Below are 15938 nucleotides of genomic sequence, written 5' to 3'. Positions count from 1 at the left end.
GTCAAAACTGTCAGTAAAAGCCAAGAATTAATGAACAGACTGTAGAAGTGGAAAATTTCAATGGCAAAGATTAATTCTAAAAAACCTCACTAATTCAATCCTATGTATTTGCCTATATATATATATATATATATATATATATATATATATATATATATATATATATATGTATTATATATATATATATATATATATATATATATATATATATATATATATATATGTATATATATATATATATATATTATATATATATATATATATATATATATATACATATATGTATTATATATATATATATTATATATATATATATATATATATATATATATATATATATATATATATATATATATATATATATATATATATATATATACATATATTACAAATGGAGTAACTAATATTAAAAGCTTCCGACTTTTCTAATTTAAAAAAATTATGCCTCACATCTTCACTCAGATTGGTCGATGAGAAACATTACATTAGAACTTTGAACATAACCCTACTTACCGCAAAAAAAAAAAAAAATAAATAAATAAAAAATCCAATTAAAAGACAAAAATGATTCAATTCTACAACTAATTTAAAGCCATTCTTAATTAAACTTAATTAACTAAAATTCTTTAATGAAAAGTTACACACTTGAACTCACTAATCTTTATAATATCTTTCACAAGCTCATTTTAAGTGCAATTTTAAAACTATCAGAACCAACAACTCCAATAATTTATGTGAGGGTTTTTTGGCTATTGTTGCCTCTATAATATTGCTTCATTAGAAGGTCAATATAAAAGTTTATTGCACCAAACGTATCCATTCAGAACTATTTATATATGTTGGTTTTCCTTGTGATTCCCTCTCTATTGAGATTCTTCATTTAAATTTAGATTGATATACTAATTTCAAACGCGAAGCAAATAGTGAAAAACTGCAAGTTTGCTTTAGTACTTCACTGTCAAAATGCTTGGCATTTTGACACAAAATAATAAATAATTCTTTAATTAATAAATGAATTTTAAATTATTATTTAAAAAATAATAAATTAATTGCTTAATTTATTGAATTATTATTATTATTAATTAAAGAATATAATGAATTAATATTAATAGCGCAATGATACTGGAAAAACTTGTTAGTGTAATATATTGACACTTCGAAAAGATTCTGCGTAAAAAAAAAGAAAAATATCATAAATTTGGTGGGTGTTGCTGTAATTGGGTGCACAGAGGTTGGTGACCGTGCCTGTAAAAATTTCAGCCGAGTTACCACTCAGTTTGTACCTCAGCCGAGTTGCCTCAGTTGTGGCCAGTGCACTGGCTCCCAGCCCTTCTGAGGGTTATCACTACGTTTGTGGGATAAGCGTAAAGTCACTGGGCGTTCTTTATCTTAAAAAACACCGCAGGCTGTGGGAAATATTTATCTTTTGTTTGAGTTAACCACCCATGCAGGTGGAAAGAGTTAAAGTGTTGAGATTAGCAGCGTAAAATCAAACTTCTGATAATACTGGAAATTATACTATAGAAAAGCTCTGAAAATTCAACTTTCTGGAATATTTTGACGTTCATTTTACAAAACCTCCAACACAATTCGCTTTTTTCTCTATGTATTCAGGCTCAGTGAAATGAAATGTAATGTAATAAATGTAATAAAAATGAGGCTTGGTACATGAAACGATTTCATTCCAAAGGATACAGCCTTTAAGTACAGCGTCGCGAACATCCGACGATCAGCCACCCAGATAGCTTAATTTTAACATTTATTTAAAACGTTTCACAATATCTACTCTAGTCTATCTCTGCCATAAAGATAGCTTCGATCCCTCCTTGCTTTAATATTTCTTTTTTCCAAAAACACACACTTGCTATTCTTAACATTGTATATTAAATATCTGGCAACAGATTTAAGACATGTAGCCTTTTCATATAGCGAACGAAGGCTCGGAAATCCAGAAGAAATATTTGGCTAGTCTAGAAAATAATTAACAATACATATAGAATATTTCTGCGGCATGAAAAAACAAAAACAGAGGAGTGTAAACATTAACTGAAATCCAATAGCGTACGCTAGTAACAGATGAATATCAAATCACATAATTATAAATCCTATAAACATATACAATTTACGAACTAAACTATTGTTTGTAAAGTGGCGGTTGAAACGTTTTTTCGAGAAGTTGAGGATAGTGCTCAACAACACTTAACAGAAGATTGTCAATGTAGGCTCGAAGTTGGGTGTTGACTTCTTGCTGCTCAGAAAGGGCTTGTTTCAACTAAAAAAAAATAATCAGATATTATGAAATGCTCAACATGAGGAAAAAAATACGTTACTATGAGGGCTAACCAAAATATCATCTACAAGAGACTTGTTCATGATAAAAAGGTGAATTAATCTTTTTCTGTAAAAATGTGTATTTATTCATCAATATCTTTTTAATCCTCTTTAAGCAAATCCTGCTAAGGCTTAACACACTTCGGCCAGAGTATTTCTTATTTTGGAAGTACATCCGGTATAAGCTTTCTGATTCTGAGCTCTTCCAGCTATGAAGGCTTCATCTCGTCAATCGTGGCGACACGCAATCCTTTCATGGGTCTTTCAAGTCCCGAGAACTCCTTATGACCCTTTGTCATCAGTTAAGACCCTTTTGAGAAGGTCTGGTCGCTTTTGATCCCACTCGGTAGATCCTGAGCGATGCCCACGTAACGTCTTTTTTTTTTTATCAAAACTGAGCACTTCCGACAGAAAAATGGCTGCCACACATTTCATGCCCGGAACATCTGAAAATTCCATGGAAGGATCCATCCAATATGCTTATATCCTCAACAGCGTCTCTAATGGTGATTCGACTCTTCTTAATAACAATTCAATTCACTGCCTCAATGTTTACATCGGATGTTGATGCGCTGCGGCGTCTAGAGCAAGCATCGTTAGTAACATCTTTTCGACCTTCTGTGATTCCATTTATAAACACTTTTCTGGCTCAAAATAGACTTGCCAAGGCCTGCTGCCAACATTTTAAATTGTGTTTTGCATAAAGTTACAATAGGTTTTTGATCAGCGTTATCGAAAGCAAAAACTTACCAAGAACACTAAACAGGGTAAACTTTTAAAGCTCTTACAAATTACAGATGCAAAAAGGCTGATTATGTCAATACTTGTCGGAAACCGGTTTACGAGCCTTCCCCCTTCAAAAAATAACAATCAAAGTAGCACAGTCCAAGAAATTTGAAAATTCACCTTAGCATTTGGGTATACCTTGTATTTATACTCGAAATCTAGTTTGGGCCGTTCAGCTGCTAAAAAAGAATTTCAGTTGCACTGTGATAACAATTCTTACATATACCTGGCATAAACGATGGTAAAAATTTTAATAAAGAAATCCACAATACACACTTAGTTAAACGCGTTATTAGACAGTAAGTTTCGTGATCCACAAAAAAACCGAGTTACCGCAAAGAGAGGATAGATCTACTTAATTTATTGATACATCAGAGTTGCGTCTCAATATGGTTATACCCTTACATAATTGTCCACTATCACAGGAAAACCGATCTTATGATATGGTCAGCGAGGGGAGTTGAATTAATACCCATCCCCTACCATCCAGTCTGCAATTATATTTTGACCATTTTTTTATAGAGGAGGGAGGGGGTGGGGAATTGTTTGATGAATACGCCGCATAATTTGGATAAAACTTAACCTGTTGGGCATCCATCTGGTTCAATTCCTGGGCAAGAGATTCAAAGACAGGCGAGGGAGAGGTTGAAAGAAGTTCCCGACCTTCTTGTACACATCTAGAGACTAATTGTCCTTGGAGCTCATCACAAGATTCCTTCAAGTCTAAAAGAGAAAATAAGTTTAAAACAAATTTTATGTGAAAAAGTTACAAATGAAAAAAAAATTGAAGAAGAAAGTTCGGAGTATGTGCCACTATATCTCTTTTATCCCCAGTCAAAACACGCAGCCCTGAAGAAGAGAAAAGTTATGAGCAATTACAGTCTGAAGTTACTAGGCTGGTTCGAAAGCTGTGCCACCAGTTTTATTTTTGTTTTTTATAAAAGGTTCATCAAAAAGAATTGTAAAAATTTTGCACATATCTTCAATCGATGAAAGCAATCAATCAGCAGAAACGTAGTCACATGTAGTAAATGCAGCGCATTTTCTTGCTAAGTTTACGTTTTTATTTTGGATATACGAATTATTGAAGGAGATAGATTTAAAGAGAAATAGTATGTGTGAGAGAGGGAGACAGAGAGAGAAAGAAAAAGGAAAGAAAAAAGGTAGGAAGAAAGAAAGAAAGAGAGAGAGAGAGAGAGAGAGAGAGAGAGAGAGAGAGGGAGAGAGAGAGAGAGAGAGAGAGAAGAATTGATGTTCAAGACCTATAATGAGAAAAACTGTAAGTTTGTATCCTTAATTATGACCTAGGAATGAAAGTGACGATGAGTTACATTTCTCCTTTACTGGTATCCTCCAAGTTTGTTTTCAAGGATTTTACCGTTTCATGTCAGTTTTTTCCTTTTTTTTATAGGTCATATCTTTTTTTCATTACTGCACATTTTATGTCTAAAATTAATCACTAAAACGTTTCTGAAAATAATGTCTTAACTTTTCTGCTTTGAACAAAGTAAGTGGAAACAAAAAGATGAAAAGTCTACAACGTTTGATGTCCATAATTACCTTCTTTTATATGATTGGCAAGAGTCCATAACACCTATCCAATCACGTGACTTTATAAAACGGTTAGCTGAATCCAATATTTCTCAAGAATACTTTTACAATCTGATTCTCTTTGCTTTCCGATCGTTACAAGTGATTAGACCCTATTTTCTGTTACGGTATAAAGGATGGAGTTGAAACCTCCAATAAGTGTTTTTTTGTGTGTGTAGGGGGGGAGGGGGGAAGAGGGGATGTAAAGGGACTTATAAGTTTGTGCTTGCTGGAAGGAGACATTTTTCTTTGTAGCTAAAGAGTATATGTTCCAGTCTTTCCTCTTTTCTATGCCTGCCACCTGTTAGGCTTTTTCATTATCAATGATAATTTCAGCCTAGAATCTTGAGCGAATACAGTCACAACAACTACAAAAGAAAAGAATAAATTTTTTTGCGTATTTTTAGATTAATTGTTGTTTTCTTCTCTTATTATCAGAATCATATAGAATCTGCTTTATAAAACATGTCATCTTTCTCTTGTTCAGTTAACTTGAAGCTTTCTAAATGTACTATTTCTTTTGATGATTGCTATGATAAAAGTTTATTAGTAAGTTTTCCATTCAATTGGCTCAAAAGCACAGATTTGGTTTGTTTTTACTGATCAAAGTACTTTGTTCCAAGCATAATCAATCTTATCGACTAATGATCCACATTAAAATCTTCTATGCCGCTAAGGTAGTTAAACTGAATTTGTAGGTTGTAGGATTAGTTTAGGGGAATTTGAGGAAACATACTTTCAAAAATAATCAACTAAAATCTAGAAATACATAAATGGAAACATCCATGTTTCTGGTAGCGTGGACACTAGCAGAAATTGAAAAGTGGCTCCTAAACTTTTAGAAAGTGAACGTTGTCATTCACTTATTTTTTTCCTCTCTCAACTTCTATTATAATAACCATGGACAAAGATTTAACAAACATATATTATAATATTTCAGACCCCTGAAAATCTGAGCTCTGAAATTAAAGATCCAAATACCAATGAATCTTATGAATCTTATGGTCTACTCATATCTACCAAGACAAATAATAATAGACATATCAGAGCAAGACTTTTCAATGCGCTGGTGCAGCCGCATGTTATTGGTCTTTCCCCGTTTTGGGCTCTATTAACCGATCGGAATAAACGTACCATCCGGTCATGCTTTTACCATTTTTGTAAGTTCTTGTTAGGCCTACCACCCTGGACTAGAAACTCTTGGATTATTGAAAGATATGGCATTCTTGATCCATACCTGGCCGTCCAAAATCGGCTGTCTCGCTATGTCCGATGTCTCTGCAAGAATAATTCCCTGTATGGGGCGATGCTGCCATAATCTTATTCTTCTTATAAGTTATCTTTCTAGTTTAGTTATATTTCTCTTGTTATTTATGTAGTTTGTAGGATAAGTATTTAGTTTCTTTCTTTTTTTGTCGTTTTGTTAATTTCGTTTGCTTTTTCTTTTCTCCATAGGGCTATCTTTGTGGGTTATTAATAAATGATGAATTTGATGAATGCGGAAGATGAGCGGCGGTCTATACTGTGTTTGTAAATATTTCTAGTTATCAATGCAGCTTTACTTCGTCTGTTCTACTGATCTGTTAGTCTATTTTATTATACTGTTTTTCTTTGTTATATTAGATTTATTGTGCTTGCCATTGTTGAGTTACATTTACTTTTGTTTTTGCTTTGTTTATTAATTTTTTCTCTGTACTCCACTGTTTATACTTTTTATTTGTGGGTAATAAATATTATTATTATATTATTATTAATATGTTACGAAGTTCTATTAATGTTTCCATAAAATGCGGTATACATACCATACTGTCAAGTTTTGACCTGCATACTGTAGAGTAGTTTTTCAAGATGGCAGGCTCTAAACCTCATGGTTAAGGTTTAAAATCGAAAAAAATCGACAGATCTTACAATTTTGATCATCGACATATTGACCCTATTTAAAGTAATAAACACCAAAATGCCGTTTTTTTTTTTTGTGAAAAATTGTATCTTACTTTAATCGAATCAATTTTGACTGTTAAAAACGGCTTTAGAACTTTTAATTTCCAGCTGAAGGAGTGCTCTAATAAATTTCTACAGCCAACCCTCCAATATGAAGTTGTCGGTCATATCAAAATGAAATAATTCATATGAAATTCATATCGTTTGAATAACATTAGTTGTGAAAAAGTTGCCATTCCTAAGTCATGACCTCCAGTGCACAAGGCAGGCATCGTAGCCCCTTGGTAATGGTGAAACTCCGACAATAAATTACTTTAGCTTAATATTTCTATGCACAACAGCCTACTGATTTATCTTAGCTACTGAAAAAGTACGCCTAATAAATTAGAAAGAAATGTTAAAAAAAAGAAACACACTCCACCCTCAACAGAGATGTTGATTCACAAAAGATCTTTTTAATTAAGATATCAAAAAAGATATTTTCAGAATCTATGGGAATGGGACAACAGAAACTAAGGAGTAGCGAAACTAAGGAGTAGCAACAAGTAGCGATCATCACAATCTTTCGGAAAAATCTCTTTGCTGTATTTCTTTGTCAAAAAGAATTACCGATTCATCAAAAACTCCGTAGTAACGAGCTGTAAGTAAGGAGTGACCTGGCTCAATAGTAACTGAAACTCTAAAAACGGGATCTTAATAACAACTGATACATCAAAAGAATTAACTTTTTATGCTGATTCCAAATACATAAAATTCATTAATTGTAATGTCACCCATCAAAAGCTACAAACCTGAAAAAAAACTTGTCTGATTTTTGAAAAAAAGGGGGGAGGGGGCAAATATTCCAGAGATTTCACGCTCTTATTTATAAAAATATGAATTTTGTAATTTTTACCACAATGGCAAGAATTTGCCACGATTTGCCACAAGGGCAATTGAACCCACCTCCCCCGGGATAAAAGAAACTAAGAAGGGCAATTGACTCCATCTTTCCCATCTACCGTATTTTACCCCAGGTTCCAACCGTGTATCTTTTTTTTATGCTCCATCTCTTTTCAGGCAACTACCTAATGATTTTACCTTTCGAGGACATGAGGTTCTGCTCTAAAAATTATCTTCACTCAGCCTTGGCCGGCTTAAAAACATGCAACCATGAGAACAGCTCATATTTCCAATTCTTAACGAGAATTTATCTCTGCTTTTCATAACGATTTTAAGGACAACTATTAATTTTCACTATGCCAAGACGAGGCAAAGGAAAAAAGCAGAAAGATCTTTGATTTTTGTCAAAGGAAGAAAATGGGCGAAAGATCTTTATCTTACTAAAAGTTAAAAATTAATAAGTGTTTCCCACATGGTGAATGGAAGCTGTTTAGACAATAACAATAATAAAAACACTGTTCTTCTATATAAGAAGTAATCTTTATTGATTGTTTTCATAAGCGTTCCGATGTTTTTTATTCCAAATTTTTCTCTATTTTCCACTCCGTCTCTCTGTACATTTTGTATTGTTTGACAGGTTACAAATAAATAAATAGATAAACGAATTAGCTTCTTTATTTTCAACAAACTACCAGGTAGTGTCAGTATTTAACAGTACTAAACATTTTAAATTAAGAGATTACATCATGGATGTTTAATTAGAACTTTGACAGGATTTGATATTACGATTTGAACAATTTGGCCTCTTATTGAACTCAAGTATATTTTGGACGGAATTATGCCCGAAGCAACTCAGATCATCAAACTTGTGGAATGTGTGACTATTTTTAAAAATTCTTTTGAAATTCAACAACTCCTTCCTCACCCCGGTGGCTGCTCAAATTAACTAGGGGTAACCTATACACCTGAAAAAGTCAAATGAAATATCGTTTCTTCGTCTTATTAAACATACCCTCGTTTTCAGATTTTAGCCTTTTCAATTCTCCTTCAAGATCTTGAATCTTGGTAACAAGATTTTCTTGGTCCTGAACCACTGAAGACTGTACAGTTGCTTCTACTCGTTCAAGGAGTCCTCGAGCCTGCTCAAGCTGAGCCGTTAGCTCCTGAATGATATGCTGATAATGCTCTCTTTCTTTAAAAAGATCAGCATCTCTTCGCGAGGAGTGATTCTGAAGCTGTCTTATCTCTACTCGAGCTTCCCTCAATTCCTCTCTGTTTTCTTCTATTTCTGACTGAAAAGCAAATCAATGTTCAGCGTCTTTTAGAACGATTATATAAAAAAAATAAGTTTTTTCTCAACTGAAAGTTTGTGTTTCAACTGAAAGTTGCTGTTTGTGTTTTTTATTATTCGCCAGGACAAGATGTCAGTTCTGAAAAAGCTTTCCGGGAAAAACTTCAATTAAGCGCTGACTATGTACAGGGTAAGTACACCACGGGTGGTATGTTATTGCTTTACAGAATGTTTCAGGTTACAGCATCATGGATATTAAGCTCTTAGGGATATATCTAACACATAACCTGAAGCGGGAATAACAGACACAGGATATGATCAAACAGGCAAACTTGGGTATCCTTTCTTTAAACTCCTTGCTCGTAACGGTGTCCGAACCCCCACCCTATTACGCATTTTTCTTACATTTGCCAGACCGCTGGTAGAATATGCTTGTCCCGTTTGGCATTACGGCCTGACTTCATACCAGAAGGACCACATGGAAAGGATCCAATTCCGAGCTCTTCTGGTAGTGTCTAAATCTTCCAAAGTCCTTTATTGCTCCCTTTTAAAACAATTTTCCCTTAAAACTCTTTCGACATGCCGTGATGAATTGTGTTTAAAATTTAGTGTCGGTATTTTGGCAAACCCGCGGCTTCGTGGAATCCTCCCCCCCTGAGCCCCTCCTTTCGCGCTAACGGCTCCCGCGACAAGTAGCTCAACCGGTATTAAAAATTCAGCCGTTACCAGCACGACATATGCGTTACGCAAGTAGTTTTATTCCCTTGTTCGTCGAGATTTTCAACACTGTACTCACTCGTCAATAATTGTATATATTTATTTGCTTTAGTTCGTTATTCTTTTTATTCGGTTTCTTTTTAAAGCTCATGTTTCCTTTTTTTATTTTTTTTTTTTTTACAGATAGTTGGATATTTCAATGTCTTAGGTTTTAGTTTGACTCTGCGATGTTTCGAAAGGCTATGGCTATGGCGATGGCTATGGCTGTGATTTTTATATGTTTAGTGCCTTATATTTTATTATGACAAGAACTGCCGCTGATCAGCATGTCCGTGTAAGGCGTTTGATAATAAAATCGTTTCATCATTCCATTAACCGCTTCAAACTTATGCGTAGGGAAGAAATTTTACATTCAATAAATAATTTTTTAAAAGAATTACGGTTATATTTGGCCCCTCTATTACTATGAAAACGTATTTAAAGACGTCAAAAGCTACTGGTGAATCTATGATGGGAGGGGGAAGGGAAAACTAAGTGATGAGCAATACTGCTATGTAAAAAGAGAATCTAGTGTCTTTCAATGGAAATAGACCTTAAAATTTTGTCAACGGCTCTAGCATGATCATTAGATGTTAGGATATTGTCATACAAATTCCACTACTAATTTAACAGCCCTTTCTAATTAATGAGTTAATTCTTAAAATCCTCTTTATAGGATAAGAAACATCATAGTACCTGAAGGTGGTCTCTTTCTTTTTGAAGTCTCTCATTTTGAACTTTAAGCTTATTGACTTCTTCCTCATAATGTCGAACTTGTTGTTCTGCATGATGAAGCCTACCAAAGAAAAGAAAATTCAAGCTTTATTATAAACGCTTTGCATGGCTTCCTATTATTGAACATTGTTCGGGGCTTTAAAGTCTACCAAAGGCTCAATTTAAAAATGTTCAAGCACATGTCTCAAAACGTGTTGTATTTCTAGATACAACCATAGAATGTTCACAAAATACGTGGTAAAAAGAATTATAATGTAACTACATTCAATTGGTAAAATAAGAACGAATTCACTAGAACTAAAACTGGTTTTCAACGTTGAATTTCCATAAGTTGTGAACGGACGACATCCTCGGATATAATTCTACAAAAAAAAGTAAAAAAAAAAAAATGAATAATTATCAATTAGACAACTGTCGTTTTCCGGTCGATCTTAACACCTGTTATTCCATCTCCCAAACCATAACTTGGCTTAAGATTTTAACTACGAAGGTTATTGAATAAAGAAATTAAACAAAATCTATATACAAAAATTTACAGACTTTTGAGCAAAATTTAAATCTTTTTTTCAATAAACAATTGACACGAGTATACTTCTTAAGAATTCTAGATGAAATTCTGTTTACACCCCTCCCCCACTCAAAAAACAAACAAACAAACAATGCCCGGTTCAATGATTCCAAAAGTCAAATACTCAGAGAAACACTAAATGCCAAACAAGAGCTAAGAGCTCATATGGTATGAGCTCTAACAAAATTCTAAGAATCAATAGATTGATTTAAAAGGAAAATCAGAAGCTAAATGCCGGTCAGGATTTAAAATAAGAGCTCTGAGTCACGATGTCCTTCTAAATATCAAAATTCATTAAGATCCGATCACCCACTCGTAAGTTGTAAATACCTAATTTTTTCTAAATTTTCCTCTCCCTTTGGCCCCCAAGATGGTCGAATCTGGGAACACGACTTTATCAAGTCAATTTGTGCAGCTCCCTGACACGCCTACCAATTTTCATCGTCCTAGCATGCCCAGAAGCACCAAACTCGCCAAATCATTGAACCCCTCCCCCCAACTACCCCAAAGAGAGCGAATCCAGTACGGTTACGTCAATCACGTATCAAGGACATTTGCTTATTCTATCCACCAAGCTTCAATCCCGATTCCTCCACTCCAAGTGTTTTCCAAGATTTCCCCCTCCAACTCCCCCCAATGTCAAAAGATCTGATCGGGATTTGAAATAAGAGCTCTGAGACACGAATTCCTTCTAAATGTCAAATTTCATTAAGATCCGATCATCTATTCGTAATATAAAAATACCCCAATTTTCACATTTTCCAAGAATTCCGGTTTCCCCCTCCTACTCCCCCCAATGTCACAGGATCGGGTCAGAATTTAAAATTAGAGTTTTAAAGCACAATATCCTTCTAAATATCAAATTTAATTAAGATCTGGTCACCCTTTCGTAAGTTACAAATACCTCAATTTTCAAAATTACCCCCCAATCCACCAAAGAGAGGAGATCCGGTCCGGTTATGTCAGTCACGTATCTTAGATATGTTTTTATTCTTCCCATCCAGTTTCATCCTGATCTCTCCGCTTTAAGTTTTTTCTAAGATTTCCGGTCTCCCCAACTGCCTCCCCCCCAATGACGCTGGATCAGGCTGAGATTTAAAATAAGAGATCTGAGTTACGAGGTCCTTCTAAATATGAAGTTTCATGAAGATCCAATTACTCCTTCGTAAGTTAAAAATACGTCATTTTTTCAAATTTTTCAGAATTAACCCCCCCCCCAATAGAGCGGATCCGTTCTAATTACGAAAATCACGTATCTAAGACTTCTGCTTATTTTTCCAACCAAGTTTTATCTCGATCCCTCCACTCTAAGCGTTTTCCATGATTTTAGGTTTCCTCCCCCCAATGTCACCAGATCCGGTTAGGATTTAAAATAAGAGCTTTGAGACACGATATCCTTCTAAACATCAAATTTCATTGAGATCCGATCACCCGTTCTTAAGTTAAAAATACCTCATTTTTTCTAATTTTTCAGAACTAGCCCCCCCCCCAACTGTCCTTGTTGAGTGGGTTGGTCCGCTGGATTCAGGATCCCTTGTCTGAGAGGACGCGGGTTCGAATCCCGGTGTACCCAATTCTTCAGTTTGGGACGGGGTTCAGTGGCGTGACTCTGTAAGCTTAGCCAGAGTCGACCCAGCTCCAAATGGGTACCTGGAGAAATCTGGGGAAGGTAAACAGGAAGGGTGTGCGAAAGCACAGGATGGCTGGCCCCCAACCCCCCATTGCACTTCCTGGCTGAAGGGCCAAGAAACGGAGATCAGCACCGCCGGTATGGACTGTAAAGTCTAATGCCGTATCCTTTACCTTACCTTACCTAACTACCCCAAAGAGAGCGGATCCGCTCCAGTTATGTCAATCATGTATCTAGGACTTGTGCTTATTTTTCCCAGCAAGTTTCATCCCGATCCCCCCAATCCCAACTCCCCCTGATGTCACCAGATCCGGTCGGAATTTAAAATAAGAGCTCTGAGACACGATATCCTTCTTAATATCAAATTTCATTGAGATCTGATCACCCGTTCGTAAGTTAAAAATACCTCATTTTTTCTAATTTTTCAGAATTACCCCCCCCCAACTACCCCAAAGAGAGCGGATCCGTTCCGGTTATGTCAATCATGTATCTAGGACTTGTTTCATCCCGATGCCTCCACTCTAAGTGTTTTCCAAGATTTTAGGTTTTCCCCTCCCAACCCCTCCCCATGTCAACAGATCCGGTCAGGATTTAAAATAACAGCTCTGAGACACGATCACCCGTTCGTAAGTTCAAAATACCTCATTTTTTCTAATTTTTCAGAATTAACCCCCCCCCAACTACCCCAAAGAGAGCGGATCCGTTCTAGTTATGTCAATCATGTATCTAGGACTTGTGCTTATTTTTCCCACCAAGTTTCATCCCGATCCCTCCACTCTAAGTGTTTTCCAAGATTTTAGGTTTCCTTTTCCCCCCCCTAATGTCAACAGATCCGGTCAGGATTTAAAATAACAGCTCTGAGACACGATATCCTTCCAAACATACAAATTGGTCCTAACCCTCCCACTTTGTAAGCAAATTGTTAATTACCCATATTTAGAAGATACGCTATTAGAAAGGAAATTTCTCAACGCATGTAATACAGCACCACTCTCACAGCAATGTATCACTGAAATATTTAAGAGGCATATATCAACCGTTTCATCATGTTATTACCTATAATAATTCATAACATTAGATCACTTCATTCGTAAAAGGCAATTTTTAACGCAACATTCTTTCAAGCATAGCAAAGCAGATTGGCACGTGCATAATCACTCAAATGGTATTGAATTAGAACCCTAAACTCAAAAATAATTTTAAATCTGCGAGTAGCAGTTATAATTTTAATTTATTATATTTTTTATGAATACAACTACAATCGTGACCTTACAAGCATAATTTTTAACGCGGTGGAAATCAAAAACAGCCCATTAGTTTGAAACAAGACTGAGAATCATCTTGCGGACAAATGTGAGCCTAGTATCCCTGGCTAATGCAAACATTTGATATAAGTTAGACGCACAAAAAAAAAGAAAAAAACAACCAAGTCTATTTCAGCCAATAAGACTTCAGTTTACAAGTAAAATTTCAGTTTACTCTTATGATTTACCAATTCGTTGTAACAACACCTTTCTTCATTTTATGCCCTTCTTCTCAGTTAGAGTCAAGCAGTACAATGGTCCAAAGGGGTTCTGCGATTTTCACGCGTTTGGCTTACATATTACTGCGAGACCCAATCAAATCACTAATGTATTTGATGTGGTCTCCGTAATTATGCTTGCTAAATAAAAGGCTCAGCTGCTGTTAATGAAGAGTGCGCTCGACCACCCCTTATCTGGCCTATCCACTTATTATTAACTTCCTCGATTGTAATCCGTAAAAATAACAACAAATACTTATCCAGCAACTTGTCAACTGAAAAACTACAGCCAACTAGGCGAATAACAACATCAATCACGTGTAATCCACTCTAAACACAACCTATTTACAAACCCCTGAAGGTGTGCCACATTTTACAATTACAGTCCTTTTTGTAGATTGAATGTTTGTTTATATATGACATCACTTTCACAAAGTTAGTAGGTATAACTTATCCGACAACTGATCCAGACCATTTCAAATATTAATCTTACTAGTCTTTGACGTTATTTACGTCTCGTGAAACGCTAAGGATAGGTAATCATGGTATGCTCGAACGCATTAGTAACGACTAGTGTAGCCGTAGCAAGAAAACTCTACTTGGCTTATAGAAGAAAGCTTTTTTGTGGCTTTTGGGTTTTTCGTCACTTCCGTCACAGTAATTGAAAATTTGAAAAATTTCCGAATTAAAAACAGAAAAGGTTACATTAAAATAATTAAATGGAAAAGTAAAACTGACAACGAGAATCCCTAACGTGTGAAACGTTAGCACTAGGAATAAAAAAGTACAAAAAAGGAATCGAAAAAGAATTCCAAATATCTGTAGCATTAATTTTAATTGTTATCTATGTCATAAAATAGTTACTATTATTGAATTCCAGCTTTATTTCATATTTGGATGCTTCTTGGCAATAATACAAGGTCATACTTCAAAACTTGAGCTAAGTCCTACAACACACAGCAAATCATAGAGATTTACCAACATGATGAATTAGAAGATTCTACTAAAATTAATTACTTTAGCGGGTTTCAAACATGTTACTCAATGTCTAGCATAAACACAGGGAAAGCAAGAACTAACCAATATATCTAGGATTTCTCTTTTTTTTTCGTAGAATCAAACGAAAAACAAGTATAATTCTCAGTACAGCATGTTTAATGTAAACATGATAAAATTACTCGTAAGCAAAGACGATTTAAAGGGACAGGGAGGAGGAAGAGGAGAGGGGTCAATTCAAATAAAAAGCCAACTAATACATATTTTTAAAAATTTCCAACTTTATGCACTTACTGCTTTTTCCGTCTATATTTAATCAAACGTAAAAGCCTGTACAGCTAAAACACAATCTTAAAATTTTCTTTTTGTTACCTTACGACGGTACTTGTGTCTTATTAAATAAAAAAACAAGTTTTTTTAACTGAAAGTAAGGAGCGACATTAAAACCTATAACGAACAGAAATTACTTCGTATATGAAAGGGGCTGCTTCCTAATCAAAGCCCCGCTCTTTACGCTAAAGTTTGACTCTTTCACTTATCTCTTCTTTTTAAAACTTCTTTCTTCTTTCTTTTTAAGAACGGGGCGTTGATGAGGAAGCAGCCCCTTTCATATACAAAGTAATTTCTGTTCGTTTTAAGTTTTATGTCGCTCTTACTTTCAGTTAAAAAAAACTTGTTTTTTTATTATTTAATTTCTGAACGTTTATGAATCAATGCATGTTTTGATTTTGGCTCTCCGCAGAGGAATAATTAAAACGAAATTTGCATATTTATTTTTTGTTGGCTAAATGGCTTTCTCATAATTTTGATCGAATGATTTTGAGAAAAAAAGAGCGGGGGAGGAAGCCTAGTTGCCCTCCGATTTTTTGGTTAATTGAAAAGGCAACTAGAACTTTTAATTTGTTTCGAA

The 15938-nt window shown here is 34.8% G+C and overlaps 1 protein-coding gene across 3 annotated transcripts in view; it reads right to left on the bottom strand.

Moving 5' to 3' along the window:
• Positions 1–343: 343 nt before the first annotated feature.
• Positions 344–15938, bottom strand: part of LOC136028381 (rab11 family-interacting protein 4B-like) — a 109355-nt gene continuing 93760 nt past the window's right edge. For all 3 annotated transcript variants that reach the window (XM_065706208.1, XM_065706191.1, XM_065706200.1), the window contains exons 9-12: positions 10274–10373; positions 8543–8822; positions 3701–3840; positions 344–2272 (exon numbers count right to left, since the gene is read on the bottom strand). In XM_065706208.1, the coding sequence (XP_065562280.1) occupies positions 2135–2272; positions 3701–3840; positions 8543–8822; positions 10274–10373 (658 nt within the window). In that variant the 3' untranslated portion in view covers positions 344–2134. The remainder of the gene's footprint in view (positions 2273–3700; positions 3841–8542; positions 8823–10273; positions 10374–15938) is intronic.

Source organism: Artemia franciscana, chromosome 1, assembly GCF_032884065.1.
Source record: "Artemia franciscana chromosome 1, ASM3288406v1, whole genome shotgun sequence".
Classification (NCBI taxonomy): Eukaryota; Metazoa; Arthropoda; class Branchiopoda; order Anostraca; family Artemiidae; genus Artemia; species Artemia franciscana.
Note: the sequence above shows the minus strand (reverse complement) of the source record. Positions and strands in the feature narration are given on the sequence as shown.